We start from the raw sequence: 15,418 nt of genomic DNA, 5'->3' as shown, positions 1-15,418 counted from the left end.
CAGCTATTTATTGTTTTCAGACAGTGAAGATATCATCATTTGTAAAAGGAAATTCTGCAAATAAGTTCAACTTTAATTTGATCATTTTGGATCGAAAAGCACTAACTCACTTTGAAAGACGGTACACACTCTCCTGACGCTCTGGGTCTCCCATAACCCTCTCCCGAACGAGACCTGGCCGGCACTTGCAAAACATCTCGTCTGATCTCTTTTTTAAAAATTATATATGTCAGGAAACGTACACTCCATAATAATGCTCCATTAATAGCAGTATAATAGCTACTTTGCAAAAAGCATGTTAAATGTCCCTTTTGTCAGAGGTTCTTTAAAGCCATAAGCAGTACCGTTACTTTTCCATGACAATGTTTACCAAATGATTCATGATAGTGGACTCCAAGCAGGTACTTCAAACAGCCAATTAAAATCAAACATGGTCTTGTGTTCAATTTGACTAGACTCGTAATTTATTGATTGGTTTATAAACTTCCGTCTCGTAACTACACAACCCGAGCGGATCGGAGAAATAACATCAGGAGCTAAGGTTGGTCTTGTTTAGAAAACAAACTAATTGAGTTGTTTATTAACTTGCTATAGCCTAGTATATTAGGGCGGATACAAAAAAAACCAATGCAACCCTCAGCAGGAAAAGATCAGCGATCATTTCGCGCGGGTGTAGCTTGCTTGCGAGAATTGACTCTGATCAAATTTTTAGAAAATTCAAGGCTGTAGGTTAAAAAAAAAATAATTGTACGCCTTAAATTATATATCACTACTATGCTTTAACATTAAGGACATGAGGGTTTTTTTTCCCCTTCAGATCCGTCAACTGTAAAAATATAGCATTTAATCGTTTAATTTGACACTTGAGTTTTGATGTGTAAATCAACCTTCAATCGTCTCTGTACATCAATGAGAGCCATGCAGTGAACCGTATTCAGTCTTTCATCGTAACCATTTGTTTTTCCGTATCAAGTACTTGGAGAACTAAGTTTCAAATTATTTTTTCTTCGTTTAAACGTCGTTTAGCTGAGAAAATAATGATGCCATACAATGAAATCCATTAAACACCTGCTTCACTGCTAACTGGTGACTCGCTCTACTGAACTGCCAGTCATTATCACAAAAGTTTGAACCAAGAAGAGGGAAAGAAAAGTGAACGGTGTAATTAGTAAGGCGGGACTCATTTAGTAAGTGCTGATCACGTTAACTGTCGTTAAAGTGCCTGTCGAGGAACACTTAGATATCGCATGGCGACAAACTTAAAAGTCAGTAACCGTGACAAACACCTTTCTTAAGAGTTCTTAATTAATGCTCTGTAATTTAACAACAGATATCCTAGATCAAGTCTTGAAGAAATTTTATTTCATCTGAAAAAAACAAAGCAAAACAAAACAAAACAAGGAATACAATTCCAAAATACAAAATAAAAAACAAGAAATGCAATTATAATATTTGAAATACTTGTTTTAGTCAACAATTAATTTTAAATGTGCTGTTGTTTTTCCAATACAGTTGTTAGATTGAAAACTTAAATATGAACTTAGTGAGTCGATATATCTTTTGAGAAAAACCTTTTTTTTGCGATCAAACCGTTAACATTCTATAGTGTCAACGACAGGCAATTTTCACACAATTTCAGGGTGGTTAAAATTATAGCTACTAAACGTCCTGCAGTGAGGGCGGGAATTGGGCTCTAATTGACTTATATTTCAAATCCGCTTAAAAGAGAGGCACTGTCAGTCATGAGACGTGGACAAAACAGGCATATAAAAATGGAAACTACGAAGACATTACTGAAATGTTTTTTTTGTTATAGAAAGTGCTTTTTAAGTGCCTTCTCTATGGACAACTGCCAATAATCACGATTGTTCAGCTTTAAACTGAATTTCTAGCAATAAAAACTTCATCCCAAAATATCAGCTCTCATAGATTTTTGCTCAAACGTCAAGAATATTGAGGCAGCGGTTGAGGGAGCAAGCTCCCTTGAACCGAGAAATATAAGCAAAACATGTAATGACGTCATTTCTGCTTGCTATGAAAACTCCAATGTGAACGAAACACTGATAATAACAAATTTTCATCTTTATCTAATACAGCTGTGCTGCTTATTTTTTTCAAAATCTTTGTTAAGGGAGACGTAGTTAATGCTCAAACTAGGGAGGTATTGCCCCTGAAAAATCCTATCGAGCCTAGTGGGTGGACCGTATATCGATCGATAATGACTTAATCGTTTATTCCACTTATCTTCCTCTCATTTGATTCCCAGGGTGTCCTCAAGCATGTTTCTCCAAACTTGTATTGGAGTGCTATTAGTCTTTCTGACAGCGGTTCAAGCTCAAACGACCCCTCCTCCGTCTCCTAAACCTTCACAAGCAGGTAACTCAATTGGAATAATAATTAGCCCAGAGTTGTTAATTTGGTGCGTCTCTTTATACCATTTTGTTACATAGCTGGATGTTTGTTTTACCTATAACAAGAACTCTAATTGGCTACTCACTGAGAATGTTGCAAAATCTATGATAGCCAGCGTAGCCGACACCCTAAACATTCTGTAAACCTAAACCTTCGAGAAAGGTTGTCGGAAAAACTGTGCAAGCGACAATCCCAAAAGGTACTATGGGATATGACTAGAGGTAAGTCATTGATTACGGATCCGCGTTCGTCACTCGAGTCGAAAGGAGTCCAGTTTCCCTGCCGAGATGCCCCTGATAAAATTAATAGGGGTGGCTAATTTGCAGTCGTTCGTGATATGGATAGCTCGAAAATTTCTGCCTTAGTGCCACAGGAACATCAGATTAGGATTCGTTTTGACGAATGCGCTCAATGCACTTTTCCTGACACTATATGTAGCTGTCGAATCTAGTTCAGTTGTTTTCCTTTAGCACTCGCAAACATACGTCCACGGCCTCTCGTGCAATTCTTTGAATTTCTTTGAAAAACAGTGAACTCAAAACCACCCACAATACCTTTCGGGATTGTCGTGTACACTTTTTCCGACAACCTTTCTCGAAATAGCTGTAGACGGACTATACAGATGGTCTCTAGACAATGCGTGGACCGAATGCAACGCAGGCCAAATCTGTGGGTGCTACTGGAAGACTGTGTAGACTGCACACTTCAAACTGGACTCTAGTTGCGTTGATTCCTAAGAATATGAATCACTTCCTTAGATTTGCTTCTTATCATTCGCTGAGAATAAAATTGGCGCGAGAAATTGGAGCCAAGCACAAAGTGTAATGAGAATGGAGAACAACACAAATGAATAATTATTTTAGACGAATAGAAAAAGTTCACTATGTATTTCATAATGCATGCACTGATTAGAACTTCTTGTCTCAGTGTTTCATATTTGTTGTATCTTTCCTTAGCCTCTTCTGAGGAAGCATTCTTGAAAAAGGAACTTGACTTCATGAACAGATATCGTCTGATGCATGCTGCTGCTCCCCTCCAGCTCTCGCTCGACCTTACGAACAAAGCAGAGCTTTGGGCCACTAAACTCGCCAGTAACGATGAGGAGAAAATCGATGTCAACTCTAAATATGGCCAGAATATCTTCTCATCTAAGGACACACAGGAAATTGCTAGACGAAGCGTACAGTCCTGGTATAATGAACTCAGATTTTACGATTTCCATAGTGCCAAAGGTTCATTGAAGTCCGCCTATTTCTCGCAGCTCGTATGGGTTGGATCACAGGAAGTTGGCGTTGGAAAGGCAGTGGGTGCCAGTGGAAAGACATACATTGTCGCTTTATTTAACCCACCTGGAAATAAAGGCGACTATCTGCATAACGTGCGACCCGTAACAGGTTAGCATAATAAGATTTAAATCAAGATAGATAGTTCTTTCAACAAAATCTTACGAACAACCGGCCTAAAAAGCAGCCAACAGTTCATTATTTGTACTAACGATGGTTATGACGTCATGGTGCTGAGCTAAGATCTGGTGATATTTCCTTGTAGCATTTGAAAGAAAGATTGATTTTCAAGACTGTAAGACTTCAGTACTTTCTTCTTCTATCTTTCTGCTCTGCAGAAATGAGTGATGTACTTAAGAACACCTCTTGGAGTACCTGACTCATTATAAGCCTCGTGGTTTCTTTCAGGTCTCCTCGCCATTTACTTTTCTTTAATCTCGTTATTCCAACCTTGCGTTGTAAAATGTTGTCTATGGCATAAAAAAGAATGAATGAAGGAATGATGTTCTTTAGCGTAAACAAGATAACAGTTTATTACATCCTGATCTTCATCCTTTGTTCCTGAAGCTTTTGTTTCTTTCCTTGTAGGTAGTGGTGTTGGAAAGCGAGGACTATGTAAGTATTTTTCACATTTATATATTACCGCCAGTCACCAATTGACATCATTAAATTAAAAGAACACATAGAACTCAGTGTAACTGAAACAGAGCGTTTCTTTCCTTGTAAATACTGCAAGTACTCTTTGAACAAAATGCCACTAGTAATTTCAACTTTAAATTTCAACGATTTCCTCCTATTGACAGCAAATTGTCCCACTGGATATCAACTCTACGACAACGTATGTTATAAGTATTTCCCTGGACCAGTAAACTGGGTTCAAGCTGCAGAGAAGTGTGCTGAACGATTTTCCACTTTAGCGTCCATCGAGAGTCAAGCTGAAGAGTTTTTCATTAGGACTGTTCTGGTGAGATATGTGTTGATACGCACGGGAGAAGACACGGAATGGGGTTGAAATGGTTAAGACCCCTTACATATGGAGAAAACTTGTCCTGGGTAGAAGGCAGTGGTGGATCCAGGGAAGGGGCCCCGGGGGTCCAACCCCCCTTATTTTTAGACCAAACTGAGGCCTAAAGAGCCGAAAAAAAAATTTTTTAGACCGCCCCCCTAACTCAAAGTCTGGATGACAGCCCCCTCCCCCCTTATCTGAAGATCTGCATCCGCTACTAGAAGGGTTACTAGCCAACTAGAACAACCAGGGCCCCCCGGGGGGTCCTGCCATATATGGGCTATATATGTATGTACATCTGTGAAAGGTATGGTTTTTAAGGCGTTTACCCAGGGATAGGGTATATAAATCAGAGAGTTTGGGTCTAGAATAGGGTATCGTTTTCCAGGAAACTAATCAATTGGTTGAAGATTTTAGGCTAGACTAAGGAAACCGGGAATTGTTACTCAAAAATAAGAAAAAATCAAATCGGCAAAATTAAATTTACGCAATTCAGCCTAAGCTACTCTAGAATAGGATGGATTTGGGGAGTTTAGTCTAGTATAGGGTAGCAAAATTCAGCTGAACTAGCTCTGGTATAGGCTAAGGGTTCCAGAGTCCCAGCGGCACTCTGGAAAATTCCTAAAGTACCCCCCGGGGCCCGAGGCGGGCCAACTTTTCCTACACTTCCTAACAAATCTTGGCGCGCTGTTTACACGAGAAACGCACAGTAGAGCACTTAGATTGTGTGGAGACGGATGAAAACCGATTGCAATTAAAACAATAATTTTAAATCAGGTGAGATGAATTGAACCTACTTTATATAAACGTAAGTTTTGGACAAAACAAAAAGCATATATTCGAGACAGAGCTTCGTGAAAAAACTTAAGTTATTTTTTCTTTATGTTTTCATTTATAGACCTCTGGTGGCGCATCCGATGCCTGGATGGGTATAAGTGACTTAAATACTGTTGGTGTCATGTCCTGGTTGGACGGGACTGAAAACGTATACAACAACTGGGATTATTACCAGACAATATTTCCTGGCAAAAAATGCGGCGTTATTAGTACAAACTTTAACTGGAAGTACAAGCCATGCGATAAGGCAAGAGGATTCGTTTGCAAGCGACCCCTTAGAGGTAAATGAAATTATCGGAAAAAATGTTTAATGTTCATTTATATATAGAATACGTGTTCAATGGCCTTTGAAATAAGAATAATTTTCTGAGAGCGCCTGGTACTAAATCAGCGGATTTTGAGCTTCTGCACATGGGTTTGGGATGGGTTTGCACTGTCGATACAACAATAAACAGTTCGGATACTTAAGCATCTTGTGTGTCGGACTAAGAGTCTAAATGTGTACACATACATGAAACATGTTATTGAGTGCATTTATTTCCACGCACAGATACATATCGCCAAAACACAAGAAAACTGGTTGATTAGAACCAGTTTTTATTCACTTTTATGGCTGCGTCCTGATTGGCTACCCAGAGCGGGCGAAATAAGCCTATCATATCTATTCGGGATTTCCTGCTTTGTTTTGAAGGTCCCCAATAGCTTTTCGGGATCTTTGATTTCCCTTATTTGAAGGCCAGGATTCGGGATTTTAAAGCAAAATGGGAGCGAGATTCGGGATTGAAAGTGGGCACGATGTGGAATGCCGAAAATAACCCTTGGGATTACGGGATTGAGCAAAAATTTGGGTCAGGCCGGATGACGGAATTGAAGAACCCTATTGGGACTCTCACTTTTGTTTTGGCCATGAAATATATCCTTAATGACCAAGAATGTTCGCGGTTAAGTTGGCTGAATATTGGCCTTGTCTGTCCATAAAACCTTATCTCTTATGTTTTTTTATGTATACAAACAAAAAAAAAATAAACAAAAATGATAGTAAATGGCCCTAGTGATACATACGTTCATGAGGGACCCTTTCTATTCCAGGCCTTACAATGTACATGGTGCTCATTCGTTACGAAGATAAACTCTGGACAGATAACCTGTATATGCCAGGAAGTCCTCGACACCAAGCTCTCAGCAGAAATATTCAGGAAGCAGTAAGCTTACATAGCATTGATTGAGCTTCACTGGATGTTCATGACGTTGCGCTGTGTTCGCGAGTGAGTTTGAATCTGTCTACTGATTGTGGTTATGTTTTTTATTCCCGACAGCTTCTTTCTGTATATGGTGATTTTGACTGGTTTGAAGAGGTTACTTTGGATCATTTCAGGTAACGCTAAAATATACACTGGCTGTTTAAAGTAACTTCTAATGTGAATGGATTATATTTGCCTTCTATACGGTAATTTCTGTTAATTAGTTCGTGGTAAAGAATAGTTAGGGCCAATTCCCATACTCTAAACAGTGTACAGGAAATATTGTAGCTCCCAGTCAAGGATAATGCAATCTCCACATTCTCTTCCTGTCTGCCTGTCTAGGCAATGTTTTTCCGCTGCTTAAGTTGCCTGTAGGAAACATCAAACAAGCTATCTTTGCTTGGAAGGTGGAGGCGGGGTGCAGTTTGTTATTTTGCCCTCATTTCACGAAGTTTTCGCATATATTTTTGCTCATTGCGGCTCCATAATTACGGAGAATAAATCATGGAAAATGGACTTTATCGGGGACAAGGATATGTGTGAGTTGCTGGTGCATTTTTTTTTTATGAATATACTTTGTTCTTTTCTCTATAGCAAAGGAGAGCAGGATAAGATACTGGCCTACATAAAATTAAGTTTTACCCCTGATGACGATTCCGTTACCGATCCAATCCAAATTCTTCGCGATGCCATTCAAGGAAAGGGAAATAATAACTCTACAAAAAGAAGCGTCATCTCTGGTACTCTACACGGAGAAAAGGTCCAGCTGATCAACACCACTTTGATCACTGGTAAGATATAACTGCTATTTGTCCTCCTTTTACCCTCCGCTCCTGGTTGGGTCAGCTGCAAGGTCGCGGGTGCTTGGAAATTGTTAGGCTGTGCAGTTTCTTAGGACTGTTAACGTTCCTAACTGGCGCTACCTTTGAACTGAAATCTTCTAAAAGTTCTGCTTTCAGCATCCTTTGATGGCGAAGTATAAATAGCGGCTTTGCCTTTACCTTGAAAGTAAAATCACCACTTAGTACGTAAAGATGATCCTACATCAGAACCTTTAGTATTATAAGCCAAACTAATGCCTTTTAGATCAACCAGTGTAGTTAGCACATTTTAACCGCTTATTGTATGTTATTTTGCTATAGAAAATAATCCCTGTTTTGTTTCCACTAGCGGACCAAATTGGTACGACGTGCCCAGCTTATTGTGCTGTCTCACAATGTTCACCGGTCGCCTGTAGCCCATGGTGCTGTGATACTTTTGGTCAGCAGTTTTTCACACAGCAACAGCCACAACAGCTTGGATATAACTCATATGGCTCTCAGCCTTATTACAACACAGCCAATCAAATGCCAGCTTATCCTCCACAAAATCAATATCCCGCGAGGCCACTGAACCCTTACCCAGTCCCTCAGCCCGCGCCGTATCAGTACCGAGTCCCCCCTCCACCAACACCTTACCAGTTGCCACAGCAACATCAATACGTAGCTCGACCACAGCCGTATTTCCCTGCGCCAATGCAACCACAACAGAATCCATACCAGGTTCCCCTGCGGCCTCAGCCAGTCCAGCAGCAAGTCTCACCCACCCCACTGCGAAACTCACTACGATACATAATTATGCCAAAACAACAACCTCAGCCTCCAGTGTCACAGCCATACCTGTCCATCCCAAGGCCGACGTTTTCTTCACAGGTACCCGTGTATACACCCCCACAGCCGTTTCCACAGATGCCGATTCAGGCAGCTCCGCAGTATCTGCAGATGAGCCCAAATAAAAAGGACAAACAAGGAGGCACCTTACAGTTACAGGGTACGGTATTTTCCTATCCGTATGCTCCTCAGCCCGCTCCGGCTGTCCAGCCAATGCCAGTTTACATGCCAACACAATACTACCAACCCACCGTTCAACATGTAACGAAACAGGCAAACAAGAAAGAAAAAGAAGATGAAAAGAAAAAGGGGGCTTCGGAAAAGTCTCCTGTGAAAACTTCTCAGGTAGGAGTTTCACCGGGAGTTGCCCCAGTTTATCCTCACATGGGGTATCTACCCCAAGGATATTCTCCTCAAGGATATGCTCCTCAGGGTTATGTTCCTCAGGGTTATGTTGCGCAGGTTCCACCTCCTCTATATCCAAACCCCGTATCTCCGCCTCAAACAACTTGGAGGATAAAACTCTACCGTCCTGTTGTAACTGTTGGCCACCCCCAGTCACCGGTCCCTCTCTTCAACCCGGGGTATCCGTTACCAAGCCAACCATTTCCGCCAATGACCCGTCAACAATACCCTCCACCACAACCCTCCGTTACACAGCCAGCATCACCAGGGCTTCGTCCAATCGAACAAAGACCTCAACCACCACAACCTATACCTCCTCCAAGTTTCTTCCCATCTCAGCCACTAAATGTGTATCGCCCGCCACCGGTCGCGTACCCCAACCCAGGCTATGCACCGGGTCAGAGCTCGCAGGTGAACCTTTGGCAAGCGCTACAGAAGACATTCCAGCCCAGTTCTTGCCCTGCACCTTGCCTAAGTTACTGTGCGCCATCCTGTACCCCAATGTGCTGCAAGGATCGCAAATAGATGGAAATAAGATATAAACCTGATAAATAGAGAAAAATGGTAAATTTTAAGCTCGGTGAAGAAATGAGAAATGAAGTGATCAACATGTCACGATCGCCGGACAAAGAAAAAATCTGAGCCCCGACAGGAATTGAACCTATGACCTTGCGTACATCGTTCGGATGCTCCAACCACTCAGCTACGAGGGATTCGTGGCAAGCTGTGCCATATTCAAGGTTCATGTGTCCGACCATCCGACCGGTGTACGGAAGGTCACTGGTTCAATTCCTGTCGGGGACTCAGATTGTTTCTTTGTCCCACGCTATGCTCGTGACATGTTGATCGCCTAATTTTCTCATGTCTTCACCGAGCTTAAAGTTTACCATCTTTCTTTATTTATCACTCACATGACGATTTCGTATTTCGCACTTTTCGTACTGATGTCATACATGAAACTTGTAATTGGCCCAGCTCGCCACAAGTCCTTCGTAGCTTAGTGGTTAGAGCATCCGACCGGTGTACAGAAGGTCATAGGTTCAATTCCTATCGGGAATCAGATTTTTTCTTTGTCCCATGCTCGTGACATGTTGATCACATCATTTCTCAAGATATAAACCTGATACCACAAGAGTTGAATGACTCTTTTAAAGGGACTGTATCACAACAGTTTAGTCGATTTTGTTTGGTTACTTTCCTAATACTTACTGTGTAACTTAACGTTAAGAGAAATAACCTTTTAAATGAAAAAAAAAAAACGTAGCTTCAATAAAATCTCGTATCCCGAAGAACAGTTTGAAAAATTGGCCTGGAAAAGTTTTAAAATATCTCAATAACGATCCGTTTTTTACTTGTCCATACCTACTTTGCATTTAGTATTTATTTTTATATTTTACTTAATTTTGGTGGCCAATTCAAAGTGGCCGAATTATTTGGCTAAATTACGTGGCACAGTTCCTTACCCTGACGCACAAATGTAAACTGCATGACAGGCATACAGATTGAAAAGTTCTCCCGCGGCGTTTTCCCTACGTCTTGTCACAAAGACCTGAACTGCAATTCTCTTGTAGCCTTTGGAGCAGAAATAGTAGAGAGCCATTCATTGATAACAAGGGAAGATCCAAGAATTTTTGTTCAGGGTCTCCAACTTCCGCACACAGTTAACAAAATGATTTTGTCGACATTTCCGGTTAATTTGGACTTGCCCTGTGGTTGAGAGGTGACGTGCAACGCAAGTGTCATTCTTTAAGCTACGCCGGATGTTGTATACATCTCTTCAGACCAGGTAATAGAGTACATTAAGTACATTTAAGGGGTCCTGAACCCTCTGCCCCTTAATTTCCTTCAATAGTATACCCAAAGACACGACGCAGTTTTTTCCAGCAAAAAAAGTAGTAGTTACGACGTTTGTTTCAATTGTGTTGCTGGGCACTAGACATTTTTCTTGCTTTATTCTAGCTTGCTGGGACTGATTACCTTGCTTTTAAACAGTCTTTCTGAAATCTCTCCAAAAATTGTTATGCCGTTGTTAGTTTTTGCTTCGTTGATTTTTCTTGTGTGAATAGTGTATAGACATTTTTATCCAGAACTGTTGTGAAAACTACACTAAAAATTATGCATTAGTAAAGTAATGTTTATTTACGTAGACTGAGTGTAACTGATGCAGACTTAAGTAAGAATTAAATAAAAGGGAATTATAACATGTTTTAAATAAGTTGTCCTAGTTTGACTTAAAAAAGTATTTTTCCTATCTGTGCAGAGTATGGATATTTCACATCAAGCTAAGAAAAGGTACTGATCGCAGCCAAAATAGGATGTCCTCTCTTGTAAGAGTCTTGTAATGAAATTTTGAGAGCTACGATTCCAACAACTCTATTCGCCACTTTTTCATTGCCCATAATACACCTTGTTTGAGCCTCCAAGTTTTTGCCTTCTGGCAAGCAAGGGTGGTGCGGTTGTGAGAGCACTGGCTTCCCCCAAGTTCGCCGACGCCGGGGACGAATTGAAGAAAACCCTGGGAACGGGGTCGGTCCGATAGGTGATTTTCTAGTCTTCGCTATATAAATTTTGTCAAATTTCACGATAAACATGATTAATATTTCAAGATTAGTCAAACTGGCTAAATGCGTTATCGTAAAAGTCAATTGCCTTGTGCAGCTGGGATACTTCTCATTGTCATCTTATCTTCTTCTGTTCTTCATATCGTAATTTAGTCTAGTCAAACCTGTATTAAGACGATGGATATTTCCTTAGAGGTTTGCCTTTAAATAGGTAATATACAAGACGAAAAAAGTTTTCTAAAGGGAATCCAAATCAAGGGATTCTACGTCCCGGCGTAACTGGGCTAGAGGTAATTGCAAGAAACCTAATCAGTGTAGCTGGCAAAGTAAAATGAAAATCTGAAGTTCTTGCTAATGACTGCTTTTTCTTGTCGAAAAATCACTAAAACTAAATTCACGACAAGCTACAATTTCTTCTCTCGACTCCTGGGTCAAATCAGAGATACTCTTTTATATATGTTACTTTCATTTCGATTCATTAATATTATACTGAAAAATTAAGTCATAACGACCCTCATAATACAGTGTCATTAGAGAGATCCACAGGCTATTTTAAAATTGCCAAAGTACGTTCCGGCGGATGGTCTTTTATAGTCTGCATGACAGGCCCTTTATGAGCCAAGCGAGGCGAACAGGGTATTTCGAGTATAAAAGACCGATTCCTGCGATACCCAGATTTCACAAACAAACAAACAACGGAACAGAGAGTGGTCTGCCTGTGGTGAAAACTAACTAGCATGCTGCGCCAACCTAGTCTCGGTCCCAGCTCCTTCTCTTTTCTCTTAAATAAGGAAGAACAAATATGGCGGTTCGATTGCACCACGTGGCGACATAAAATAATGTGAGGCTTTCTTTAAAATTTGCTTGTCCATTGACACTTTGGTAGACAATATCATGAACACATTATACCCTAACGATTTCAAGTGGAGAAAAAACACAAACTTTCCGCGACGGCGAAAGGATGAAGGCAAATTAAACATTGCATGCGGTGAACACATACATTTCGATCGCGAAGATCAGTGCGAAGGAAGGCTTACAAACAGTAATTGTGACACAATGTCCGTGGATAGTAGTAACTATTATTCTTCAAACGAGTCTCTTCACGTTGAAAGTGAAGGAGGAAACCGAACAAAAAGACAGATGAAGGGGAAATCCAACAAATCACATATTTTGCGTCCTGTTGCTTTGGATTGTGAAATGGTCGGTGTAGGAAAAGAAAAGTCAAGTGCCTTAGCAAGGTGTAGCGTTGTTAGCTACGAAGGAGATGTCCTTTACGACGCATACGTTAAACCCGACAAGCCCATCACGGATTACAGAACACAATGGAGTGGTATTAGACCAAAACACATGGACAACGCTATACCATTTCGTTCAGCGAGGAAAAAAGTTAAAAGACTTATCAAAAATCGTGTACTTATAGGTCATGCCTTGCAATTTGACCTGAAAGTGCTCAAGTTGAAACATTACTCAGATCTAATCAGGGACACTTCTAAGCACATACCTTTGCGAGCGTTAGCAGGTTTCCCTAGGAACTCAACACCATCACTAAAACGCCTGACAAAGCAGTTGTTGAAGTGGGATATTCAAGTGAACGAACACTGTTCGGTGGAGGATGCAAGAGCAGCTATGCTCTTGTACAGAAAGTGTGAGAAGCAGTGGGAAAAGGATACTAAAGGAAAGGGTGACCAGTCTTATTTAGCAGATACTTATTGGCCAAATTGGACAGAGTCTGTTAAGTAAAATGGGTTATTGGTTTTAATATCTGTATCCCCTGGTTGAGGTTAAGGACGTACCTTTCCTTCTTACCTCTTAATTGCATTGGATTCACCCCCGAAGACTTCCATAAAACATGGAAGAATATGGGTCTAACCCTGAAGAATTTTGTGGAAATTAAAGCTTCACCCCCAAAGAATTCCATATTTTTTTACTCTACTGCTTAAGAAATCCTCTATTTTTATAGCATACCCCTGAAGAATTCCATTGGTCCTTAACCAGAGGGATGGATATTAAATGCAATAGCCCAATAGCAGTATAATGACCAGTGAATGACCACTGTATTTTTTATCTTATCTATTCCCTAGGAGGCTTGGAAAGTTGGAATAAATTGCACTGTATGACTGCTACCTTGATTCCTGTAGTTTAAGCAGGATGTAATACATTGATGATTTCCATCATCAATTAAAATTTAGCATCCTCCATAAATGTCAATACTAATCAATCAACAGATATCTGAAATTGATAAAAGTTGATCATAAAATTTTGTGTGATTTTCAGTTTCTATCGAAATTGGTGTTACGCAAGGAGAAGGATTTGGACGTCACAATTCTTCAAACAAACAGACGCTACTCATTTACAAACAGATAAAAAACCATACAAACGAATGTTGCAAAGGCTCGAGTGGACTTTCTAAAAAGTCCTTCATCCAATTTAATATTTCATAAAACTTCTCGAAGAGATCATTGTTAATAATTGGCCAGTGGATATTGAAATTGTTGCTTCTGATCCTTTTTATCTGGCATTTGTATAAAGTTCGCATAAATCCTCAACAGATATTCTCAGAATAGTGTCGTAAGTCTATCGAAATTCATTGCCTGTCCTGAGATCATTGTGATTATCGACTTTTATCAACAAATATTACTAATCAATATTGACAAAAAACGGAGTACTATCGACTTATCAGTTAGCTTTCTGGTGACTGATTTTGATCGACATGCAACATTGTCCTGAGTTCAACTCTAGGATTGTGTTTTGCTCCCTTATGTCAGGTTTTCTGTGTCACCTTGCAGATTTCTCTGTGTTTTTAGTTTCTGTTGGTATTGGGATGATTGCTTTCTTTCTGTATAGCTTACTTCTTCTATCTGAACAGAAGAACATTTTTTGCTCTCTAAAATGTTTTGGAAGAACCAAATCTTACAAGACAGTATTAAAATAGGTGCTTTTACCTTGAAATGGGTGTTTATAAAGTCCCATTAGGTCTAAAATAAATGCATTTACTATATCTTGCAAATCTCTCACAAGTTTTAGGGATTTTGAAAAGAGTTATTCAAAAGTTGTATGATTGTAGCTTGTTCAATAAACTGTAATACATCGTCTTTGGTTGTGTTTATAGGAATAAAAGTCCTCAATATTATTGTTGTTTTTTAATGGTATGTATGAGTGGTTCAAAGCAAATTCATTTAGTTTTCAGATTCTACCCTCGCCTCTAATGAAGACATTGTTTGCCTGGCACTGCTCCAACAGTCTTGCTATCTAAAGGCAGCCCAAAAATCACATTATTGCTTCGTGGTTTAGTGTGTATTCATCACTTCAGTGGATTTTAGGCTTTGTTGAATAAACACAAAGCCTAAAATGCAACACCAGTTCACTCAAATTTTGAGTTCCATGTTCCCAAATTTCCTTCCCCTTCCAGTGTGCAAAGAAAGTCATGTCCAATAGCCTGGGGCTAGTGGATTTTGCTATCGGGCTAGTGATTTTTGTTCTTAACTTGCCCGATGGGCAAGTGTTAGTTTTTGAGAAATTCAAATTACAGAAGGATTGTAATCAATCCTGCTGATCAAAAAGGGTTTTGGGGCTAGTTGAAATGACTTTCGGGCTAGTACATGCTAACTACAGCTTGCCTGAATGGCAGGCTGTAAAACTGACTTTCTTTGCACCCTGCCTTCCCTTTCGAATGCCTGCCACATAGGCTAAGTTTCAAAGGTCAGTATCACCAAGACCTTTACAGACCTCATTCTGGGTAGGACTTAATATTTCATTATCTCTGCAGTGCTCATTTAAAAGCAGCACTTACTCAAGGGAAATAGTTTTAAGGCTGTGAAATATGGAATTCTTCAAAAATCCACTGAAAATCCCAGCTAGCATTTCTGTGCCAGTTTTTTTAGAGAGTTAGTATGAAAGCATTCCAACTTTCTCAACAGACTCACATAGAAAGGCTTGCTTTGCAGGCTAGAATGCAGTGGAAACTTACTACTGCTATGGTTGGATCAGTTTACATCATTCAGGTTGTATTAAATATTTTACAAAT

General features: G+C 40.0%; 2 protein-coding genes across 2 annotated transcripts; both read left to right on the top strand.

Moving 5' to 3' along the window:
• The first annotated feature begins 2,270 nt into the window (after window positions 1-2,270).
• On the top strand, window positions 2,271-9,430 carry LOC140953098 (uncharacterized). The gene is made up of 9 exons (XM_073402596.1): window positions 2,271-2,376; window positions 3,369-3,806; window positions 4,284-4,310; window positions 4,499-4,659; window positions 5,600-5,819; window positions 6,628-6,740; window positions 6,855-6,913; window positions 7,374-7,570; window positions 7,950-9,430. The coding sequence occupies exons 1-9, from the start codon at window positions 2,280-2,282 to the stop codon at window positions 9,356-9,358; spliced, it is 2,721 nt and encodes a 906-aa protein (XP_073258697.1). The 5' UTR covers window positions 2,271-2,279; the 3' UTR covers window positions 9,359-9,430.
• Window positions 9,431-12,196: 2,766 nt separating this feature from the next.
• LOC140953083 (uncharacterized) lies at window positions 12,197-13,470 on the top strand. Its single transcript, XM_073402578.1, has one exon. The coding sequence runs from the start codon at window positions 12,289-12,291 to the stop codon at window positions 13,132-13,134; it is 846 nt and encodes a 281-aa protein (XP_073258679.1). The 5' UTR covers window positions 12,197-12,288; the 3' UTR covers window positions 13,135-13,470.
• The last annotated feature ends 1,948 nt before the right edge of the window (window positions 13,471-15,418 follow it).

This window comes from Porites lutea, chromosome 11, assembly GCF_958299795.1.
Source record: "Porites lutea chromosome 11, jaPorLute2.1, whole genome shotgun sequence".
Taxonomy (NCBI): Eukaryota; Metazoa; Cnidaria; class Anthozoa; order Scleractinia; family Poritidae; genus Porites; species Porites lutea.
This window is presented reverse-complemented; position numbering and strand designations above follow the sequence as displayed.

Coding starts and splice junctions, on each gene's coding strand:
- LOC140953098 (XM_073402596.1), top strand. CDS start 2,280: ATGTTTCTCCAAACTTGTATTGGAGTGCTATTAGTCTTTCTGACAGCG. Junction 4,311..4,498: donor TGTTGGAAAGCGAGGACTAT/GTAAGTATTTTT, acceptor TCCTATTGACAG/CAAATTGTCCCACTGGATAT. Junction 7,571..7,949: donor CAACACCACTTTGATCACTG/GTAAGATATAAC, acceptor TGTTTCCACTAG/CGGACCAAATTGGTACGACG.
- LOC140953083 (XM_073402578.1), top strand. CDS start 12,289: ATGAACACATTATACCCTAACGATTTCAAGTGGAGAAAAAACACAAAC.